This window comes from Nannobrachium achirus, assembly GCF_963921795.1.
Source record: "Nannobrachium achirus genome assembly, chromosome: 7".
In the NCBI taxonomy this organism is placed as follows: Eukaryota; Metazoa; Chordata; class Actinopteri; order Myctophiformes; family Myctophidae; genus Nannobrachium; species Nannobrachium achirus.
In genome coordinates, this window is record NC_137816.1 from 58,531,150 (window position 1) to 58,554,598 (window position 23,449).

At 44.2% G+C, this 23,449-nt stretch overlaps 1 protein-coding gene across 1 annotated transcript in view; it reads right to left on the reverse strand.

Moving 5' to 3' along the window:
- The window catches only part of tspan4a (tetraspanin 4a), a gene marked incomplete at its 5' end in the record, with an annotated part of 330,035 nt that extends 307,646 nt beyond the window's left edge, over nucleotides 1-22,389 (reverse strand). The window contains one exon of the mRNA XM_080730704.1: nucleotides 22,054-22,389. Within this exon, the coding sequence (XP_080586830.1) occupies nucleotides 22,054-22,389 (336 nt within the window). The remainder of the gene's footprint in view (nucleotides 1-22,053) is intronic.
- Between the last annotated feature and the right edge of the window lie 1,060 nt (nucleotides 22,390-23,449).

A 23,449-nucleotide genomic window follows, 5' to 3' on the forward strand; every position in this document is an offset into this window, starting at 1 on the left:
TTGCATTCCAATTTGAATTAAGTGCCTCAGCTCTTGTTGAGGAGGTCTCTGCATTTGTAAGGACATATTGTGCACGTGTGCACGTACAAACCCGGACACGTGCACGTACAAACCCACACATTTGCGTGCATGCACGCACGCACCCACGCACCCACGCATGCACACACAGTCACATACAAGTTACAGAGAGAAAGTAAGAGAGCAACTGACAGATAAATTAAAGTGAAGAAATAAAAAATAAAAAAGTGAATATTGCGTTTGGAAGGAAAAAAATAAATAAAATAAGCTTGTATTTTCCTTCCATTCCGAGTGAAATTGCCCAGGCAGCTGCAAGAGGAGTCTTTGTTGGCCTCATGCGAGTTGCTGTCACAATAAATTGTGAAACGACACGTAGCATAAATGTTCAGGGTTTTCTATCACATTCTCCGCCACTTCTGCTGACATTTTCTGGCAGCAATTAAGTTCAGTGGATGATGGCTGTTCTTACGAGCCAGTGGCCATCGGAAGGTAGAGAGACCGAGTCTCTCTTTGATTTTAATCCATCAAAGCCGTGAAGGTGTCTGTGTCATTTTAGATTTGAGCTATTTTCAATTACTTTAACCACTTAAATAATTTGTATTCTTTTTTTGCTATGCAAAAATAGCAGATCTACAAGCTCATTGGGCATCACTTCGTGCCGCGGTATGCGCTTATAGATCTGCTATTTTGGAAAAATCATGAAAATGTGTGCAAATCATTGAATATACTTCAATATATTTTCAAAACCAAGCATTTTTTAACCCAAATCTTTGCTTCTGGGGGTTCTTGGAACACAATATTTTGAGATGGGTGTCCATGGCCAATTACAATTATTAATTTAAAAAATGTTGAGGTCCTTGACATGAAGAGTTTGAATAACATACTTTTTTTTTTTTTCAGAGAATTGTTAGGTGCCCTCCAGACTAGGCGCGGTTGCCGTCGGGGCTGCCGCTAGGATCAGCGGTGGCCGCACCGCAGTGAGACACAAACACACTCGCTCAGCGAGTAAACGCCGCGCGGTATTTCACAAAGATGAACACAATCCATCTCTCACCGCCCGCGTACGCATGCCCAAATGAGCACGCTCGCGGGGATTTCACGGGACCGCGCCCGCTCTCCTTCGCCGCCCCAAAACTTTCTGCGCGGCCGAAAAAGCCCCCCGCCTCTCATTGAAAATGAATTGCTTGGAGGCGGTGACCGCGCCTAGTCTGGAGGGCACCTTAGGATTTAGAACACATTTTGTAGAATCCGTCTCGGGTCTTAAAGGGTTAATCTAGAGGCACCTCCAAGTGTGATAAACGCACGGCGAGTCAGAGATATAGAAAGTGTCAGGTGATGTAGTCAAAGTCCTTGTGTGTGACTAATGCAATTCTAAAATGTGCCACAACTTGTCAGCTGATGCAAAAAAGAGCATTTCAAGCATCAATAAGGCAAAGCAATGTAAGAATTCCCCCAGTGTCACAGAGGGCCAGCGGGGCCAATTTGAAAGGAGAGGAAAAGGAAAGGGAAAATCACTTTCAACCTGGTGCTCCTATTTTGGGTTATTATTGTCAAAATGTTTTCGAAATGTTTCACACGCATGAAAACTGTTAAACTCTTTAAATAGCAAAGAATGTAGATCATCTATTCGTTGTACAACAAAATTATATAGGGTTTCAGGCCAGGGACCCCCAAACTGATGGGGAGATGGAGCAGGGACCTCCTATCTCGTAGGGTGGGAGTGGGGCTACAACATTGTATAAAATTGTGTTTCATGTAACATACCATGTTATTGTGCATTCAATACTAAGCTATTAAGATTTGCTGCCAAGCCCGAAAATCCCGAAAAAATCCCATTGTACCTCCCTGCCAAGCCCGTAAATCCCGGAAATTAAAAAAAAAAAAAAGTTTTTTTTTTTTTTCAAAATTTTCTTTTTTTTTTTTTTTTATTTTGACCCCAAAAAATGTTGTAGGCATGATAGCAATCGCGAAATCGCATGTTTAACCCCCATAGCAACCCCATCTTTCAAGCATGGCAGCCATCTTTGTTTACATTTTAGGAAAACATAATGGCTGTTATCTCATGAATGCCTGAACGGATTTCCATTCGGATTTTTTTGTTTGAAAGCTGTGAGCAATGTGGACACACGTGGTGCATGATCTAGGCATGGGTGTGCATGATCCGTGCACTATGAATTACATGGAAGTCTATGGAGACTTATGGCAGGTGGGAGTACGAAGGTATTGTTAAATGGCAGCAGATGAGTTAAAATAATTTGCTTTTGTTTTAAACATGCATGTTCAAGTGGCTGTAACATTGCCATTTATAAACATACCTTATTAACTGAGAACCAATGTCAATACTATCAATCCATCACTAACAATCTGTCAATTGCACAATAATCATGTATACAAGCTATTCAAAAGAGACAGATTCATGTTTCTTTCATGTTTCTTTAATATCTAAAGACAAAATATTATTTTTTTCTTTCTTTTAAAATAAATAAATCAAACATTTATAAATCTTTTTTTTTTCTCCAACAATTTTGGAGACCCCCTGCGGTATCCCCCCTAATATGGGGCTTGAGAGGTTGAGCTTGGCAATACAACTCGGTTATTATTTTATTCAAAGTCAACTTAGTGAGAGTGTAACACCCTGGGATTCAAACCCGGGTCTCCCGCGTGGAAAGCAGACATCTAACCGCTAGAGGGAATTCCTTATGGCTCGGGGGAGATATTTGACTTGCAGGTCATCAGGCTGAGGCTGTGAGCCACTCCGAGAGCTACGAGCAGGGGCGTCACACCAAATTCTGGGCCCTGGGTACAAGGATTCACTGCGGGCCCCCCATGAATGTTAACTATTGAAAAATAGCAGATCTACAAGCTCACAGCGCGGCACCGCCATGCGCTGCGAGCTTGTATATCTGCTATTTTTGAAAAATCGTGCAAAATGTGTGCAAGAAACCTATGTCAAGGACCCCCAAGATAATGTATTTGTCCACGGACCCGGATCTCAAAATATTTAGTTCCAAGGACCCCCAGAAGCAAAATTTGAGTTAGAAATGTTCGCTTAAGCAGATCTACAAGCCCCTCCACCTTGGGCCCCGGTAACTCAGTCCCACTTTCCTACCCCTTGTGACGCCCCTGGCTACGAGAGCCTTTAGATGGAAGTGAAAGCAGCTTTATTCCAGCCAGACCAATGCAGTGCCCCGACTGATAATATACAGGCACGCAGGGAGAGAAATACAAAAACAACAAATATGAGCCCACGAATTGGATTTTAATGCACGCCATGCATAATTTATTCAGCAGAAGGAACATAATCAGCTGTGCAGACTGAAATATTTCTGGTTAAGTCTTTCCACATGGTTGGTTTAAATGCCTTTGTGCCTTGGACTCTGCAGCAAGCTTTATTACAGACAGTAAAAACCTACTCATTATCATATTGTGGAAGTTGGCAGATTGATTGGCCTGCCCTTTTGGACCACCTATACCTGCCCTATGGACCGGAGGACCCCCTAGGCTTTGCATTGCTACAATTTGATCTATAAGACCTGCATGCTAAATCTGCGTTCATACATCTAGAGCAGTGGTCCTCAACCTTTTCAGGCCGCGACCCCCAAAATAATCATATTTTAACTGGGGACCCCCCAACCCGATGAGCACTAAGAGTTGAGGCATTACATTTTGTAGAACAGTCTGGTTCTATTGTGAAAATAGCGGATCTACATGCTCACAACGCCTCGCGTTGTGAGCATGTAGATCGGCTATTTTCAACAATTTCTGCTTCTAATATATATGACAATTTGACCAATTTTAATTAGTGAGCTTGTATATCAGCTATTTCTCAACAACGTCGTGAATTAAACTAGATCTTAAAAGTAGACTGAATGCATGCTGAATATAGCACTGTTTTACAACCAGTTTTGAGCTTGTAGATCTGCTACTTCTGCTGTTTTTGAATCTTGAATCCTGAAAAGTAACAGTTTTGGTTTATACCCGACAGAGACGAGATCCAGATTGGACTACCGTATATGAGAAGAAACACTTGGGAACGTTTGATACCAGCGCTAAAACATATTAGTCCTCGAGTCCCCAACAGATTGTTACCACATTATTGCTGATGATGGATTCCTGTATGGAGGAGATAGGATGGAATGTGTACGTTGGGAGCTGTAGAGCTGTGGAGCTGTATAAAAGTGTAACTTGGAATTAAAACAGGATTAGAATCACTGGGCTAGACTGCTGCAGAGCCATGCAGTTTAAAATGCACCGGGGGATTCAAACCCTGCACACAACAACATCACTTTGTTATGCAACACCTCCGTTGATGGACAGGTTATTCAATTGAGACTGTGACTGTGACTGTGAGGGCCATTCATTATTAATCTGTTCCCTCCACAAGTTTACACTTTCATTTTCAGAAACAAAATGCAGGTATTACTATACTGCATATGACTACTATAAGCCCCTCATCTGTTCCAATGAAGCAAGTAGAATTTGACAGGACAGTTTATCATTGATTTATTGTAGATGTCTGAAACTCCAGCGCAGTGGATCGCATGCTTTTCTGTGCTATAGGACAACCCCACAACAACAGTACAAAAACAGTATTGTGTATATTTAGTGTACTGTATAAGAAGGCCGGGTCCGGGTAACTCAGTCGGACCACAGGGTCAGAGGTTCGATCCCAGGCACTGCTCACTCAGCGTATGAGTATAGCACGGTTTGGGTGGAGCCCCCACCGGGAGGATGTACTGTTGTACCCTATTGGCTCGCCTGCCAGTGAGGAGCCCCCACCGGGACAACGTACTGTGGTACCCTATTGGCTCGCCTGCCAGTGAGGAGCCCCCACCGGGAGGACATACTGTTGTACCCTATTGGCTTGCCTGCCAGTGAGGAGCCTCCACCGGGACAACGTACTGTGGTACCCTATTGGCTCGCCTGCCAGTGAGGAGCCTCCACCAGGACAACGTACTGTGGTAGCCTATTGGCTCGCCTGCCAGTGAGGAGCCCCCACCGGGAGGACGTACCGCTGTACCCTACTGGCTCAACTGCCAGTGAGGAGCCACCACCGGGAGGAGGTACTGTACCGTTGTAGCCTACTGGCTCGCCAGCCAGTGAGGAGCCCCCACCGGGAGGACGTACCGCTGTACCCTACTGGCTCAACTGCCAGTGAGGAGCCCCCACTGGGAGGACGTACCGCTGTACCCTACTGGCTCGCCTGCCAGTGAGGAGCCCCCACCGGGAGGACGTACCGCTGTACCCTACTGGCTCAACTGACAGGGGGTCCCCAGATGATTAACTTAATGTGCAACATTGTTTTCTCTCTCAACAGTAAACAAACCAACATAAAGTAGAAGTGTATAGACTCTATACACTATAGGGTATCTGCACATTTCTGTGCAAATTTAAGTACTTTTTAATACCTAAAATCACAAATTAAACATTGGCCAAATTGACAACTATTAGAGACCGACATTGTGTAAATAGCCGATCTACATGCTCACAACGCCTCGCAACGCGAGGCGTGGTGAGCATGTAGATCTGCTATTTTCACAATAGAACCGTGTTATACAAGATGTAATGCCTCAATGCCTCTTAGTGCTCGTCAGGGTGGGGGGTCCCCAGTTAAAATATGATTATTTTGGGGGGTCACGGCCTGAAAAGGTTGAGAACCACTGCTCTAGGTACGTGCAGTGACAAAGATCACCCTCTCAGCCCGGCTCCCCTCACCCGAACACGGACCAATGATGTTATAGACGCTCTGCCAGGCAGAATCAGGATGGATTCTATAACCCCTAGACTCCGTGGTGATGGTTTACCCCTCTCTGCACCACCCGAGTGCCCCTGGAACCAGTTAGTGTGACCGGCCTGTCAGGGGAATGCAAATCTGAGCCACCTGCACATTCAGTGAACTAGAATCCCAATCCAAGCGGCCGCACCGGTTCAGTCATAATCTTCACGGGGTCAGAATGTTTCTGTCGTATCATTTAAATGAGGGTTATAGGGGAGACGCATGGCAATATGAAATATGCATGCGATGTATGGGAATGGGATTGCATTCATAGTCATGACTGTATACAGTATGATCCTGTAAGCCATGTATGGTAACTTGATATACTACTTACTGATCCACCTGGAGGATCTTGTGAGGATATTCTTCTGTGGTTTAATCATTTTGGACCATATTCCAAAATTGGTCCGGGAGGGAACAGTAGCACCGCCTAAATGGTCAAAAATTATAAAACCACAGAATATCCTCAAAAGAAGCTCTGCCGTGGATCAGAAAATATGTCAGTTTACTGTACACGGGGCTTATAGTATCACACTGTATACAGAATGACTGTATGAATACACCCCCATTCCCATACATTTTATGCGTAGTTCATATCTCCTGCCATTTGAAATTACTCATTGTTTGCACATAAATTGTGTTATTATACAATTTATGTGTGTCTCATTTTGATATTTGATATTTTACTCATTAGAACCGTGAAAGCATCTGTGTCATTTAAGAGTTTAGCTACAGTATATACAGTGTATGAGTGTGTGTGTGTGTGTGTGTGTGTGTGTGTGTGTGTGTGTGTGTGTGTGTGTGTGTGTGTGTGTGTGTGTGTGTGTGTGTGTGTGTGTCACAATTTTTTAAATAGCACATGATATACAAGTTCATAGCACGTCACTTCGTGCCACACTATGAGCTTGTAGATCTGCTATTTCTGAAAAGTCATGAAAATGTGTGCAAATATTTGAATGTACATTTTTGAAGCTAACATCTTTAAGTCAAATCTTTGCTTCTGGGAGTCCCTGGAACAAAATATCATGAGATGGGGGTCGGTGGCCATCATTTTGGGGGTCCTTGACATGAAAAGGTTTGAGCACCACTGGTATAGTAACATATGTTTTTCAGAAAACTGTCAGGATTTAGAAGACATTTGTTGATTCTGTCTCAGGTCTTAATCAGTGTTGTTTTTGACAGCAAATTTTGATTTAGTTTTAGTCATAGTCTTTTGAATAAAATGTCTTTTAGTTTTAGTCATAATTCAGTCACCTGAAAAGTTTTAGTTTTAGTCTAATTTTAGTCGACTAAATATCATAAGATTTTTGGCGACTAAATCTACAGTTGATATAGTCAGCTGTAGAATTTTATTTTGGCAGGCCTTGATGGCATCGTAATGGCTGATTTGTGATTTTACACTTGGTAGTATGCTGAAAATAGCTGATCTACAAGCTCACAACGCGTCGCAGCGCGACGCATTGTGAGCTTGTAGATCTGCTATTTTCAGCACGCAACACCTGAGAGCAACCAAACATAAAATAACGTTTTAGTCTAGTTTTTATTTTGTTGACGAACTTGTCAATATATTTAGTCGTAGTTTTAGTCATCACAGCTTAGTTTTAATTTTGTTTTTATTTAGTTTTCGTCAGTGAAAAAAAAACGCAGTCGACAAACATTTTTCTTCATATTTTTAGTCAACGAAATCAACACTGGTCTTAACTCATTCTGGGCGATCCCCGTAGAAACCGTAGATTTCCCGCTGTACCGCGGTGCCATGCCCGTCGATCCCGGAAGTTTAATTAGCTTTAATCATTATGAAAGGATTAAAAGTATTATCGCAGATTTTCGCTGATTCTGGCTCTTTAGGCCCGCCCCCCTAACTGTATCCGGTCATTTCCGGTCTGGACCGGATCTAGCTTTCCGTATCCGGTCTGAGCCTGGGCCATAGTCCCGCCTCCGTTGGTTTACAGTGTAACAGAAGAGAAAGCTACTCGGCGATGGAACACTCGTTTTTCAATCGGATTTTTGCGTTTGGAAACTTTGATCCAGTCTCTACACGCCTGGATTATGATCCCCGCACATATCGTGCGTTTTGCGAACGTGTCCACTTGTTACCATAGCGCACAGTTGGTTTTTTTCAATGTTTTTTCATGTAAACACTGGCGGATAAGCAGGGATACAGCGTGGCAACGGATATGTCTATTTCAATGGGGTTTTTTTTATTCGAAAGCTTGTCACCGAGTCTACAGTCTACTAGATGAGTCGCGCACAGTTTGTGCACGATGCGTGCGCGTGCCCACGTTAAAAGGTAAGGACAATTTGGCAGCTGCTTACTACAGCTATGTTTAAAATGGCAGCAAAATTGTTAATGTGTTAAAATTCGAATGTAACAATGCACTCTATGCTTGCACTGAAAAATATTTTCAACCACTCTTTTATACCTTTAACACATTGTGATGTGTGACAATAAAGTGAAGTGAAGCAATTAGATTTTTAAGTGCAATCGTTTTTCAGAAGGATAATAAAAATGTGAACAGAAGGGACTGTTATGAAAGTGGGCTTCAAAGGGCCAGTGGGAATAGAAATATCATGGCAACTGCTTCTGGTGTCTGAAATCCCACCGTTCTTTTGTGAGACGGTTGACAGGCGCTAGAAAAAGAATGCCTTCATTGTCAATTAACAAGGTTATTGAAGTGTGTAATTCTGCACAACCCTCCCACTACACTCGTCCTTCATTTCAGCCAAACATTTCAAGCCGCCGTCTGTCCAAAATAAAGTGAAGAATTGGCTTCCTCACTCCCTGCATAATAGTCAATGTCAAGGTGTAAACCTTGTATGTCCAAAACGGTTGCTTTTCAGTAGGTGGAACCGAGAGTCATGCTGTTCCCATCCGGCCGCTGTACCGGCCACTCTACCCCTACAGTGCTGCTCCAATGTTGTAATTAACACATGCACTGCCGGTGTCACATCAAATCCAACGCTTGAGCGCCGGTGACGCATATAGACGTCCAACAGCGTTCCCGATTGTAAACCTGCACCTGGGAGAGATGCAAAGACTTCAATTCCCATGATGCATCCGGAAATGGCGTCATCCGGAAATCAGCCTTTCCGTCCAGACCAATGTTATGAAATTCAAAACATTTCTAGCAATCTTCTCCCAGATTGCGTTCTTGGTCAAAACAATCACTTTTCTACGGACCATAACTAAAGCATGGCTGATCGCGGTTATAGTTTCTGAGCGGTGCGAACCGCTCCTACATTTCACTTTGTGTGTATTAGCCATTAATGCCTTAGTATGGATCTCCGTGCTCATACTGTACACATCATGTAACTGATGTCACGGACAGAACTGCCCATACAAGGAGATATGCACATGTGTCGTGTTTGCACCGCTCACTTCACACTGGTGTGATTTTTCTTTTCCGGGTTTACATAATTTATGGACACAATAAATAAGATTAAAAAAAAAAAGAAAAACCCTGGCAGAGGCTACTGAATAAATTAATTAATAACCTGGCAGTGAATGTCTTAACATCTTGTTTGTTGTGACTATAAATAATACATTTGGTTCAATATTTATGAAACCCACAGACAGAAGAATAACCACTTTCACTTTCAGTGACAAACATATAAGTAATAAGTATTTGATACACTGTACATTTTGCATGGACATACATACACACATGGAAATTAGAGATGCTTTGATTGCAATTTTTGGGGCCGATACCGATCACCAATCAACTGGAATCAGTATCTGCAGATACCGATATTCCCGATCGAATGTCAAATCCATAAATTCTTCTATTTATTGTGTTACTGTAGCAGCATTTATAGATATGATTCTTCTTACAAAACATTGACATGGTACATTAAAGTTATACCATGTAACTTTTTTTATAAAACAAATCTTAAAATTGTCCTAACTGTTAAATCGCTAAAGTTTTAGAACACCCTCTCCGTTATTTTCAGCTTCTAAAGCCTTCTCTTTATATGTTTTCTATGATCCTGGCTGGGGTCCGGTTTTCGCGGAAAAATAACGTCATCTGCATCATCTGTATACGTTGTGTATACGTTGGCCAATCACATCGCGGATCATACACACATGATACACTACCGGCTAATCACAGCTTATCTGCCATGTCTTCAGGAAGTAGCCTCGCTCAGCTACAGTGTTTACCATGGTGAAGGATTCTTAACCTCTTAATCCCCAAATCCTGTCCAGAAAATTACGTTCTACCATGGTTCTACCCCTCCACGGATTCGTATCAGTCGCGGTGGTTTGCGGTGCCGCTCCGGTGGTCCGCGGCGGTGGTCCGCGACGACTCCGGGCGAAAAACGGCCGAAAAAAGCAATACCGCTACTGACCACTAGTTTAGCAACTTACACAGTATAGCTTTAAGTATAAACATTAGGAGTTTGCAGGCTTAGTTCCTTTAGTATCCAATTCAATTGTAGGAGTTGAAGCTGAGGTTACATTCAGTCCCACAGATAAATATTGGTGGCACAGTGGTTAGCGATTCGCCTCACAGCTAGAAGGTCCTGGGTTCGATTCCCGCCGGGGGACGCTGTGGGTGCTGGGGGCGTGTTTCTCCCTCCGCATCATCAGCGCCCACACCCTAGGTGGGGTCGGCGATAGGGCCTTTCTGTGTGGAGTTTGCATGTTCTCCCTGTGTCTCCTAGGGTTGATACCCTCACAAAAACATGCAGTAATCCTGGTCTCAATAATGCCTCCCCCTGGCCAGCCGGGGCACCTGATGGAGGGGAAAGGAACTGGTTGGAATAACGTGTTCCTTCCACGCGCTACGTTCATCCCGAGGAAATCCCCCCCTGTCAGGTGAAAAGAAACAACTTGGACTCCTCATGCATAGAAGGAAGCATGAGGTCAGTCCGTTGTCTCCCCAGGCACGGCAGAGGGAGAGCAGAGCCCAGGATTACATAGGCAATTGGCACTGGGTGAAAAATGGGTTGCAAAATCGTGGGATAAAAATTATTAAAACAAAACAAAAAAAGTAGCAGATCCACAAGCTCGAAGTGCTGCCTTTCGAGCTTGCGGATCTGCTACTTTTTGGCACTTTTGTGTGACGCTGTACGTAGTATGAAGTAGGGTGTTAATTCACGAGAAAAAATAAAACACAAAAAGTTAGACTATGGAGATAAGAGGTTTCTGGCCCAGACAAAAACGATATAGTGCACATTACAAACAATGCACTGTGTTCACACTACAGAGGATTACATCAGAGGTTGGCCACAGTCCCTGCATCAATGCAGTTCAGGGGGCCTTTTGCTCAAGGCCAAGGGCACTTTGCTGGAGCACCATAGATGTAATCTCTCGAGGCAGATTCAGCGTGTCGATGGGTTCCCAGATTGCCTTAGATGTTTAACGCCAGCCACTCATAGATGTAGAGTACAGCACCAACTACCCGTAGATGTAGTACACTACCAATCACCCTCCTGTCAGGGGAAGCCAACCGACAACCAGTCTGCTCTCCTAGTGTCAAAAACTGGCAAAACTGTGTCACACAGCGACACGTCGCGGGCTTGTAGATCTGATATCTTCATTCCGTGACACTGGCGTGTAACCAAGTATAAAGACCAGGCATAGACCATGCTCATCAATGTCAGAATATTTTACTCCTTGAGATGTGGAGGACATTGCTTCTCACCCCTGACAAGCTGTGATTTGCACCCAGGCAAGCACGCATGCACGCACGCACACACGCGCGCACACACCAGGGGCATAGTTCCGCCGATTTAAAATGATTCCAATACGGAACTAAAACTTCCTATGATTGGCCGCAAGTTGCGCTGTTTCCCCCCCTGGCCGATCGCAAAAAGAATTGTTCTCCATTGGACCCCATTAATTTTCCCATTTAATTGTCTAACCTTAATTAACATTTTCATAAATACTTTATGGTTCCTATCGCTAGTTACAAATTGCCTTTCAATCACGATGATATGTGTTTTGTGAAAATAAGGTCCCATTTATGTTAAAGTTGCGGGGGGCGTGGCCAACTAAACTGATACCAGCCGGATGTGTTCTTCTTCGTGTGCTGTGTTTCGGGAGGCTCCGACCACATTCTCCCATGTATCTCTGCGGTTGCACGTGACCGTTGGCAGCCAATAGCCTCCTCTGGTCGCATTTCAATCTATGATGGCGGCACCCATGCTAAGGACCCAAAATACTTCAGTTGCGCTGCATAGAAACCAATGGCTTCGCACTGTCCATATATTTTACGGTCTATGGCACACACACACACGCACGCACACATGCATGCACACATGCATGCACAGTTGCACACATGCATGTGTCGCTGATAGGGAGAAACCTTGTATCTCCATATTTCAACTTTTGTTTTGCTTTATCCATAAGTTAATACCCTATTGTTCCAGTTCCTGTAAAGTAATGGTTTTAGGACATACAAGGTTTCCACCTGACAGCGCTGCAGTACACTGACCCTTTGTCAGCGGTTCATACAGTACAGACTGTAGCCCTGGCCGGCCAGCCGGCCGGCCGGTCGTTGGGTGTGTGGAGGTCAGTGGATCCCCTGGAGGGAGAATAGATCTTGGCAGCCAGATTGCATTGACTATTAACTTTCGAGGTGTCATCATTCCACCGCTAACGAGAAGCGACAATGACGGATATCTCCACAAAGACGCCCACAACGTCCCTTTAGATGACTTTTAACAAGTAGAGCCCCGACCCCATAGCCGAGTTTTGGATCCATTGACCAATCCCGATTTTGGAAAGTCATCAAGCACTGATTAACCCTGCAAGGCCCAGCGTTGCTTTTTGGCAAAAATTTTAAATCATTTTTTTAAAAATGTTATAATTAGTTTTCCTGTTCTTTTTTCACATTAACATCACCATTAAATCCTATTGTTTAGTATTTACAATGCCATTGGCCACCATATTTGCTTACAAATACCCCCCACAGAGGCTGACATTCACACCACTTTAAGATCTCTGGAGTCCAGAGTCTAGACTCGCTTTTTCACTGAAGCTATTCCTCACTAAAACATAAGTAAAATGCCTGTAATATTTTTTTTGTAATCATTAGAATGTCTAGAACATGTACATATGTTATTATTGTGAAAAGTATCCCCAAAATGCAAATTAGAGCATGATTTATGATTCATGGCTATAAAACCTTAGGACTGTGATTAGGACTCCTAAAACACCATCTGATTTTTTACAATTTTTGTTGGCAAGTAGAAATCAATTCGGGTCTTGCAGGGTTAACCATATTTTGACTAATAAAATAGTATAACAGTATAAGCTCACAACGCGTACAAAAGCAGTGCATTGTGAGCATGTAGAAATGCTATTTTAGAGATAAATGTGAACATTTCCACCTATAATGAGTGACATGCCCCAAATAGAGGCAGTGTGAAAGTGGTTAGATATTGGGACATCCTCACTGGCAGGTACAACACGGAAATGTGTGTGGGGAGGAATCAGTTGGCATAATAACAACTACATTGGGGAGGAAAAGGATGTCAAAAATAATTGGCTACTCTAAATGTAAAAAAAAAGAAAGAAAGGAAAAACAGAAATCGGGACATGCATGATTAAAAACACAGATGTCATCTATAATCCAATAATCCAAGGTCCAATAATCAGACATTTATAATCAGATATATCGTCCAAATGCAGTATCTATCTGGCTCCGCTGTTAACAAGCAGCCACGGGAGACAAGGAGGGACAGGTGGCCACCGGAACTAAGACATGGATTCAGCAGCTCAGTGTCACTTGGCAGCTTCAACCGCGTGTGAATGGAAGTGATCTGTCTGTCGGGAGGCGATCAGAGATAGGATTGACAGACGCTGAATGACACAGCCAGCAAAACCTCCCCAAGGCCATAAGATCCGATAAGATCCGCTATAGAAGGAGGCGATTGACAGCGGATATATAGACGCCTCTGTGAAAAGGAGGAGCAAGATATTGTAAAAATCGAGAGGATGAAATCTGGGCTGATATACTGTATGGATTACGCTGTAGCGTGTACTTTCTCTTTTAATACTAAACACGCACAATCCAGTCTGCTGAAGCTTAACACGCAGCTATCGCTGCCCACGCTGATGTTACAGAGAACACAGAGAAGCCTTCAACTCACCCACACACGTGTTCTTTATGCACGTCCAACCTTAAATGGATGCCATTTCTCTTTACACAAACACATAGTAGTACATGGCGACGCACACCTGTGTGAGTGCGCATTTATTTGCCTGTCGCTCTCACACTCACAGCCATATGCTTGTGTGTGTGTGTGTGTGTGTGTGTGTGTGTGTGTGTGTGTGTGTGTGTGTGTGTGTGTGTGTGTGTGTGCGTGCGTGCGTGCGTGCGTGCGTGCGTGCGTGCACACATTTCTGTCGTTGGTGGCAGGCTGCTGTATGTGCCTTCAAGGTGGTAGTGACTAAACTTCTTTTTAAACACTTAACCACTGAGAATGTTTTATTTTCTTCTACAATGGCATGATACAAATTGGAATGCCAGGGTTTAATTGAAGGTGGTTAAATAGCTTAAAGCTTAGTTCACGTGTTTTAGCCAACTGTAGAATAACCTTCCCTTCCTCTTCGAGATCCTTGAGAAAGCTGTCGCCAATAAAGCCAGCGCTGCGTGATGCTAATTAATGTGAACATTCATTCAGGCGCATCATAGCCGCAATGAGACGGCGCCGGTGGAAGTTACAAGAAATGACCTCCTAATTACATCAGACTCTGTACTTGTTTTGTCGGTCCATAGCGCTGCTGCATTTGACAGCATTGACCAACAGTAACACATACTGTTTTTAGCAGAAATTCCAAGGCTCCAATCAAATCACTCCCAGTTCACCTATAGACCAATTATTTGTATGCAAACGTTGAGACTGAACACGCTCCCTGGTACCTTCCTTGCACTTAGATAACTAAAGGCCTGCCCATACTTTGACCGAAACCGAACTTTTCGGTCAAAAGGTCTGGTTCGACTACAAAATGACGTCACTCACGACTTCTGAAAAGCCTTAGACCGAATTAGAGTTCAGAAATGTGCACGTCGGAAAGTCCAACTCACTGAACATTTCGGAAATACTATGGACAGGCCTTTACACTCCCAGACTGTTCCAGACTGATTCAGATTGAGTGAATTTGAGCATATTAAAGTATGATCTCTGGCACAGCTGGGTTGTTAGTGTTTCTATCAAGAAGAGCTGTGTGTGGGTGGTGTATTGTTAGGTTCACTGTATATTCTGCTCTGTTGGTCCATGTTTTGTTTTGTTGTGATGTTGTGTTTGTTTTATGGACCATTACTATTATTCTCGCTGGGAGGGCAGGTCATCCGCGCTGAGCAGTCAATTGCCTCATGTGCTGATTTCCGATTGTTCCTTCTGTGCGTCATGGCAACTGGAGGCGGGTTTCGAGGACAACTTGTTCAGGAATCGCAACACATCACAATAAGGAGTTATATCATTGCTGTCTGGCAGAAACCTCCTATTTCCATATTCAAAATGTTTGTGTATTTTCTTTTTTTCATAAATTAACACCCTACTTGAACTTGATCATACTACAGCGTCACACAAAAGCATCAAAAGTAGATATACAGATGTGCCATTTTAAGACTTCACACAACCTGCCATTGGCAAGACAGGCCTCATGGTGGCGCTAGAAGAGGGTCATGTGAGAATTGATGGTTTGGCAGGCAAGGAGTGTGTGTGCAAAATTTGGCATGGATCGGGGCAATGGTTGCGAAGATATGAGCAGGGCAAAAGTGTGACGTGTGACAGACTGACAGACTGACGGACAGTTGGTCGAAGTCTTGATAGTAACAGCGACCTGACGGTCGCAATTAAATTTGAATCCTGAAAAGTAACAGTTTTGGACATAAGAGGTTTCCACCCGAACAGAGACGATTATATTTACAGAAAGAGAGGTCACAGTATACACGCTCTTCCTCCGCAGCACTGGGAAGAAAAACTGTTTGATGGAATGCATTTTCACCGTGACTTTCTTTTCCATTGCGTCTTATGAGCAGCCGGGAGGTTATTTTGCAACCTGCCCGCACGCGCATGCCTGCGTGTGTCGATATCAGTGTGACGTGGGCTGATAAGTGGTTTATAAATGCTCACCTAACGCCTCTCTATCCTCCCTTTGTTCTCTGCATTCTGCATCCCTCCCTCCCAACCTCCCACCCTGCTCCTTCTGTCTCCTTGGCTGCTTCCTCCATATTCCATCTTCTCTCTACTCTTTCCTTTCTGTAAAGGAGGACCTGAGGGGGTTTCATAGTGCCCGGGAGCTACGACAGACCCCCTACCAGGCTTCCCCAAGTCAGCAGGTTCATCAAAGGCTGAAATCCCTCGTTCATACATTTGTTTTAATTTGTTTCTGTTTCTTTCTTCAATGAAAATCTGTTAAAGGTATTCCAATTGGTGGTGTCCTTAAAGGAACTGCATTGAGTTTTAAGGTTAAGAGTTATGATCTGTTTATTTGACAGGGACCGTGCTCATTAATGGACATGTCAGTTTTCACTTCAATGTAAATGAGCCAGAGTTAGCCCGCCGCGTGCTAATTTTCATCTGCAGTCCCTGGACCCCCATTGGTGGTGATCAACCCCCCCAATCCAACCCTTGATGCTGAGTGCCAAGCAGGGAGGCATTGGGTCCCATTTTTATAGTCTTTGGTATGACCCGGCCGGGGAATTGAACCCCCGACCTCCCAGTCTCAGGGCGGACACTCTAACCACAAGGCCACTGAGCTGGTCAAGTTAAGGTTAAGTTGTATTGCTACGTAAACGATTAAGTCCATGCTATGGAGTTCCACAAGGTTCTGTGCTTGTAGCCAACCGATTTTCACTCCAATGCTGAATGAAGATCAAGGATCAAAAATCGAATCAACAATCATTCAATAGTAAATCACTCCATACATTTTCATTGTTACTTGAATGAGTATCAGTTAGGGTCAGTTAAACTTGTAAGCACAAGGTAATTACATCAAATGCATAGCAAGGGTAATCTAGTACCAGTAAGACTCCCTAATCGGGAGATAAGCGACCGTAGGTCACTTATCTCCACAAATAGGGCAAAAATGTGTTTTGCCAAAATCTTCCTGATCCATGTTGATGACATGAGTGTAGACATACTGTGTAGTGATTTTCGTGATTTTAGGGCAAAATCTGTAGGAGCAGTGTCCAAAAATGTGTTTTTAAAAATCGGCCTGGAGGTGGCGCTATATGGGAGAGATTCATGTTGATGGGATGAGTGTAGACATACTGTGTACCGATTTGCGTGATTTTAGGGCAAAAATTGTAGGAGCAGTGTCCAAAAATGTGTTTTGCAAGAATCGGCCTCATGGTGGCGCTAGAAGAGGGCCATGTGAGAAATGAGGGGTGGGGTCTCCGCGCCGGCAAGGCGGACGAATAGGTACCGGCCCCGGCTGTCCCGGTCGCTCCTAGCCGGAGTTACGGCATTTTATGTGAGCTGCAGTGTAGGGGGTCCTCCACTGGGGGCGCCACCACTTTTGCATCCGTTCTGGAGCACCAGGAGTGGGTGGTCCCCGGGAATTCCCCGTGAGCAGCCCCGTTGGGGTGGTCATTTGGTCATTTTTGCACATTTGGTCATTTTTGACATCTGGGGGTCCCCCAGGGACCTGGGGGTCCCTGGAGCTCCGGGGGTCCTTGGAGGTTGTAGTTTGGCAGCCAAGGAGCGTGTGTGCAAAATTTGGCATGGATCGGGGCAACGGTTGAGGAGATATGAGCAGGGCAAGAGTGTGACGTGTGAGGTGTGACAGAGAGACGGACAGACTGACTGACTGACGGACTGACGGACTGACGGACTGACACTTTGTGCAGGGTTTGATAGTAAATGCGACCTACGGTCGCAATCAGTAAACCAAGAACCTATCATCAGTCTACTCTAAACAGTATAATATCAAAGATCAATAATCTGTACATTGAAACTATACAAACTAGGATGCAGGGTCAACAAATTAACCCGCCAGTTAGTAACCAATCAGTTCAATTATCCGCTACTAAATTCATGCAAAACTAAAGTTATTGTGCTTGGTCCTGAAACACATATCCAACCCAGTGTTGCCGCTATACCGTTCGAGGCATCATTACGCTCGCCTGCAGCAACCACTCTAAGGCATCTGAGACGTTGTCTTTGATCACAGTGTGTCCTTCAGCTCCCACATGAAACACATTTCAAAGTCCTTTATACTTTTCCTTTTCACCACCAATGTAACATCGCAAGAATATATGGCACAACGTGATCCAGAAGAAGTGGTTATTATCGGGCTGCACCAACACATCTAACACGTCTCTAAAGACTGTGCAGCTGCTTCAGATTATATGTTTACTCTGACAGGCAGGAGTGAGAACAAGACATCATATCTCTCCTTTTCTCTCATTTGATTCTCTGCTCTAACTCCCTGTGAAAATCCTCCTCCTCCTCACCGACGAAGCCGAGTGGTCGATATGATGGTCAACATCTAGAATGTTGCTGTCGGTCAAGAAACCTCATATCTCGATATTTTAGGAGCGGCCATAGCTGAATGGTTAGTGAGCCCAACCTAGGACTCCAGACAGAGGTACCGGATGATCCACGGTACGATCCCAGCTCTCAGCAACGCGTCCCTGATCAATTGATTGATTGATTGAATACTTTATTAGCAGTTCACATAGGAAAAGCACAAGACAGTACGGTTCAGATACAAGGTCTACGAATAGGATTTAAACCCAAGAAAGCACTATGGCTTGTTTACATGTTGTACTCGATTCATAGAGGAAGACACTTGAAACACTTGAAACCTCTATAACTGCTCCCCCTTCCGCGTTCCTCTGTGGGCACCTGTGAAAACTGAGGTTCCCCCCTTTGGGATATGATAGGTGTTAAAACATTTATGATATCTTATAAAGAACTCATTGTGCGTTATGTCACTCTTAGAACACCACAACAAAGAAAAGTGGTTCTCAAGCTTCTTAATTTCAAGAAGACTCCCCAGTGTACAAATGGAACCAAATGTACACTCTGTACACACGGACACTCACTGATTGATTGATTGATTGATTGAATGAGTACTTTATGAACAAGATTATTCCATTGTTTCCATTGCGGTCCATTGTACTCAATTCACCAGTAATACAATACAATATCAAACATATCAGTAAAAGCTGGAGTCCCCTCAAGGAACCATGAAGGTCCCTGGCTGGACCCCACTTTGAGAAACACTAAGAAGGGTATAACCCAGAACCTTCTATAATCTGAAACCTTCACCTGGGTGAATGTAATGCACAATCATTGTAAAGCACCTTGGATAAAGGCACCATTTACCATTTTAACCCTCAACATTTATGATGATGATGATTATTTACTATTGTCACCTCAGCGTGGCCAATCCAGAGCAAAGGTTACAACACTGCTTGCTCCTCCTCCCATGGGTTCCCAGAAGAACCCAGGGTCTGTAGCACAAACCAACGTTAAGGTTCTGAGAGAGAACCTCATCTGAAACCCAGCCGGACTGACAGAGCAATTAGTAGTGTCCTCAGAAAACCTGACCTAAAACAAACTCGACCTCATTCGCACGACCGCGTGTTTCCCAACGAGTCTGTGGCCTTAAGCTAGATGCAGAATAGACCAAAATCGAATCTTTGCTTCTGGGGGTCCCTGGAACAAAATATTTTACGATAGGGGTCCATCCGTGGAACAAAATATTTTGAGATGGGGGTCCGCGGCCAAAAACACATTTTGGGGGTCCTTAACCACTGATAGGATTCTACAAATGTCTTCTAAATCCTGAAAAAAAAAAAAACGTATGTTGCTATCAGTGTTTCTCAAACTTTGTCATGTCAAGGACCCCCAGAATGATATGTATTTGGCCACGGACCCCATCGCAAAATATTTTGTTCCAGGGACCTCCAGAAGCAAAGATTTTATGGGAAACGCGCGGTCGTGCGAATGAGGTCGAGTTTGTTTTAGGTAGAGCTTTCCTGTTACCATCATGTCCAGATCCAGAGCACCACAGCATGCACTGAGCCATGCAGACACCGCCTCTGCTCCATTCATGATTGAGTGTGTGTGTCTCTGTCTCTCTCTCTCTCTCTCTCTCCAAGATGAGAGGAGCTCCTCTCTTCTCCCCACAAACTATTTTCTACTTCAGGCGTTCATTACATTATAATTTTCACTCCCAGCACCTTATATTTATAGCATATTGTCGTTGTCGGGTGGAATCCTTGTATGTCCAAAACCATTCGTTTTGTATTTATCATCTATAAAATGTACTAAACTAGTGAAAACAGCAGATCTACAAGCACACAACGCCTCGCGATGCGAGGCGTTGTGTGCTTGCAGATCGGCTGTTTTCACTAGTTTTGTGCGACAGTCTTGTATTATGAAGCAGGGCTTTGCTTTACCAAAAGACCTACATATTTGAAACTTGGAGATACGAGGTTTCTGCCCGACAGTGATGATATTTTAGTGATTATGTTGCGAGGAAAACGTTGAGATAATAGCCATTTTGGTTAGAAATTACTGAAAATAACTTTGTACTTCAAGTTTAAAATTATACAACTTTTTTTTTTTCAAGTGTCCAAATAAATTCCAAATATTATCAAGTTATCTCGCGGCACCCCTGGACTGCCGTCACGGCACCTCAGGGTTCCCCGTCACCCACTTTGAAAACCCCTGTTCTACTTGAAGGCGCCCCCCTGCTGGATGCTGGATGCAGAAAGCGGTGAAACGCGATGCGTGGTCGCTATAGGTAGAGGATGAGGAGCGCTCCCTCCAGCAGCATGTATTTATACCACGGGGATGCATGGCACAAATGAGCTGGCAGCTTAGAAAACGTTTTCCAGCTCTCGGACATACAGTACAGTCCCTCAGGCTATTCTCCTGTGGAAACTGCTCCCAGTTCTGGACTGGCAGGCACATACTGTACACTAAATACACACACACATATGTAAACACACATGTTTAAGCACACACGTGTGCTTACTTACATCCATGCATACGTGCAGGGCTGCACGCACAGATGCACACTCACTCACTCACTCACTCACTCACTCACACACGCAAACACATTTATACAATTATACTTATGACTTCTTTTAGGATGACAATGTTGTGAGTGTAATTTTTAACCAATTTTAACCCTTAGACTAAAGCCCAAAAATCCCAGATCTACTAGATCACAACGCTGATGTCACGTTGCGACACGCTGTGAGCTTGTAGGACCAGCATTTTTTTGGGTTTGTGCAACCGGCGCACAATTAACAACCCTAACCTCTATGAACATAACCTCTAAATGCCTAACCCCATCCCCCCCTCACAAGTACCTATAGTTAAAGGACAACTTTGTTTTTTTACAACAAGGGTTTATATTTTAGCGATTTTAGTGATTTTGATTTCAGTGGGTGGGGGACATGCGTGCAAGTGGCTAAATGTGTATTTTTAGACACAATAAGCGGGCAATTTCTGCATTACTATTTACAGTAACACTACTAGCCGCCATAAGTCACATCTGCCCATGAAAGACTGCTGTGCATTTTGGGAATGGGTTTATTGTGTCTAAAAAGACATATTCAGCCACTGAATTCACAATTGTTAAAATCACTAAAAGGATAGAAAGCAGTAAATGAATCATCTTTTCTTTTGTATTGTGTTTTACGACAGTTTATTTGCATTTTTATATATTATCTTCTGAATAGTACTGTGTTCTATTTGTTGGTAAAATAAATCAAAGCCTATCCTTACCTCCCCCTGGCCTTTCAATTGTAAATACCATGTATTTTGCATTGTGTTTTTTTTATGATATCTTCTGTAGTACTGTGTTCTATCTGTCTGTCATTCAATGTTATATGAGTATAGAAAAAAAGGAACCTCAATTTAAACAAGCCATAGGCTTTTTTGGAGTTATCCTTTTAGTAGACCATGTAGGCCTACCAGTGAACTGTTATGTCATGAAATTGTACCTTTTCCTATGCAAACTTCTAATTGTATCTAATTACAATCTAAAACATAAACCCTTGTTGTAATAAAACAAAGTTGTCCTTTAAGACAAGTATGAACACGTGCGGCGCGGCATGGCACACACACACATAGGATCTGGTCCAACCGCGTAGCAGAGACACTATGTGCGCACAGCAACGCACACACAAGTGCACAGGTGCAAGCGCACACACAGACACACAGACACACAGACACACAGACACACAGACACACACACACACACACACACACACACACACACACACAGCGATACATAAAGGCGATACATAAAGGCGGTATAGGTCGGTGGTGCCACTCACCCAGAAGAGCAGGTTGAAGAAGACCATCCCGTAGCGCAGGCCCATCATGCAGCCCTCGGCCATCCTGCAGCGCCTCAGCTCTAGGAGGAAGATGAAGGACAGGTCCAGGTAAAACACCACGTACTTCTTGCCCTGCGCGTAGCGCCCGCCCTTGCTGTCCGCCGCCTGGCCTGTCGGGGCCTTAGTGGTGTGGAAGCCGAACGCAAACGGCGGCCGCTTGTACTCGAACTCGCCGCTGTATCGGTGAAAGCCGGAAGTGAACGGCGGCGAGTCGGGCTTGCTGTCCAGCGACGGGCTGCGCCGGTACGGCGTCTCGTCCGTGCTCGAGCGCCTCATCGTTTCACGACGAGTCGCTGAAGTCTTTTAGGTTTTTTTTGCGCTTTGATCGCGATTCGCGACCCCCCCCCCCCCCAGGCCACTCGAGAAGATCCACAAAAAGCTCTAATGAGCGGAATAAATGGAATAGTTTTTTTTCTGTGGGTTTCTCTCTCTCTCTCTGTCAAAGTCAGTTTCAAAGCTCAAAGTGGACAGACAGATAATTGGCAGTTCCTCCCGGGGCCAAAGGTGCGAGTCTCTTAAATGTCGAGGCCTCTCTAGTTAAGCTCAAACATTAATTTGAATCCTCAACCGATCGATATATAGCGCAGCCCCAGATGAAGTGGTTTCGCCGAGGGTCAAAACGTGACTTGGGTTAAATCAGCTAAAAGATCATCACGTCCTCCTTCTCATCAGTTCCACGTTGTTCCGTTCTACAGCCCCCAAACCAGCACCACCTCCATCTATAGCCCTGTGAATAATCCAGCAACAGCGTTGTAATTAGTGTGCACAGGGGCCACTATCCAATCACACACTATTCTTTATCCAAGAACACAGGTGTCATGCTCCGACAGAGGACCTGCAGTTCTGCCAATTCTATCATCCTACTAATCACAAAGACTGCTGCCAGGTGTGGAGAGTATATAAAGCCCATGATATGTCCGGCTTGCTTTCATTCTGGCGGAGAAGAATGAAGCAGAGATAAAGATGCTACCATAAGAGACAGGCGTACTCCGGCACAAAAGGTGACAGCTATGCTACAATGATACTAATCTATAGGACTCACTCTCCCGCTGACAAAAGAACGACGCAGAGCAGTAAGTAGAACTCACTATAATACCCATGTGGGTTTGCTGCTGCTGCTGCTACTGATGCTGATGCTGATGCTGCGCTTTTTGCTGACACGAATATAAAACAAGGAACAGGAAGAAGGAAAGGGGGGAGAAACCTCAGACTTGAATGAAAACACAGTAAAGACAGAAGGACGGAAGGACGGAAGGATGCTACGGTGAATGAGAGGGGATGCAAGGGAAGCAGGGAGCAGCAGTGATCAATAGCGCATCATGTGAAGAAGAAAGCA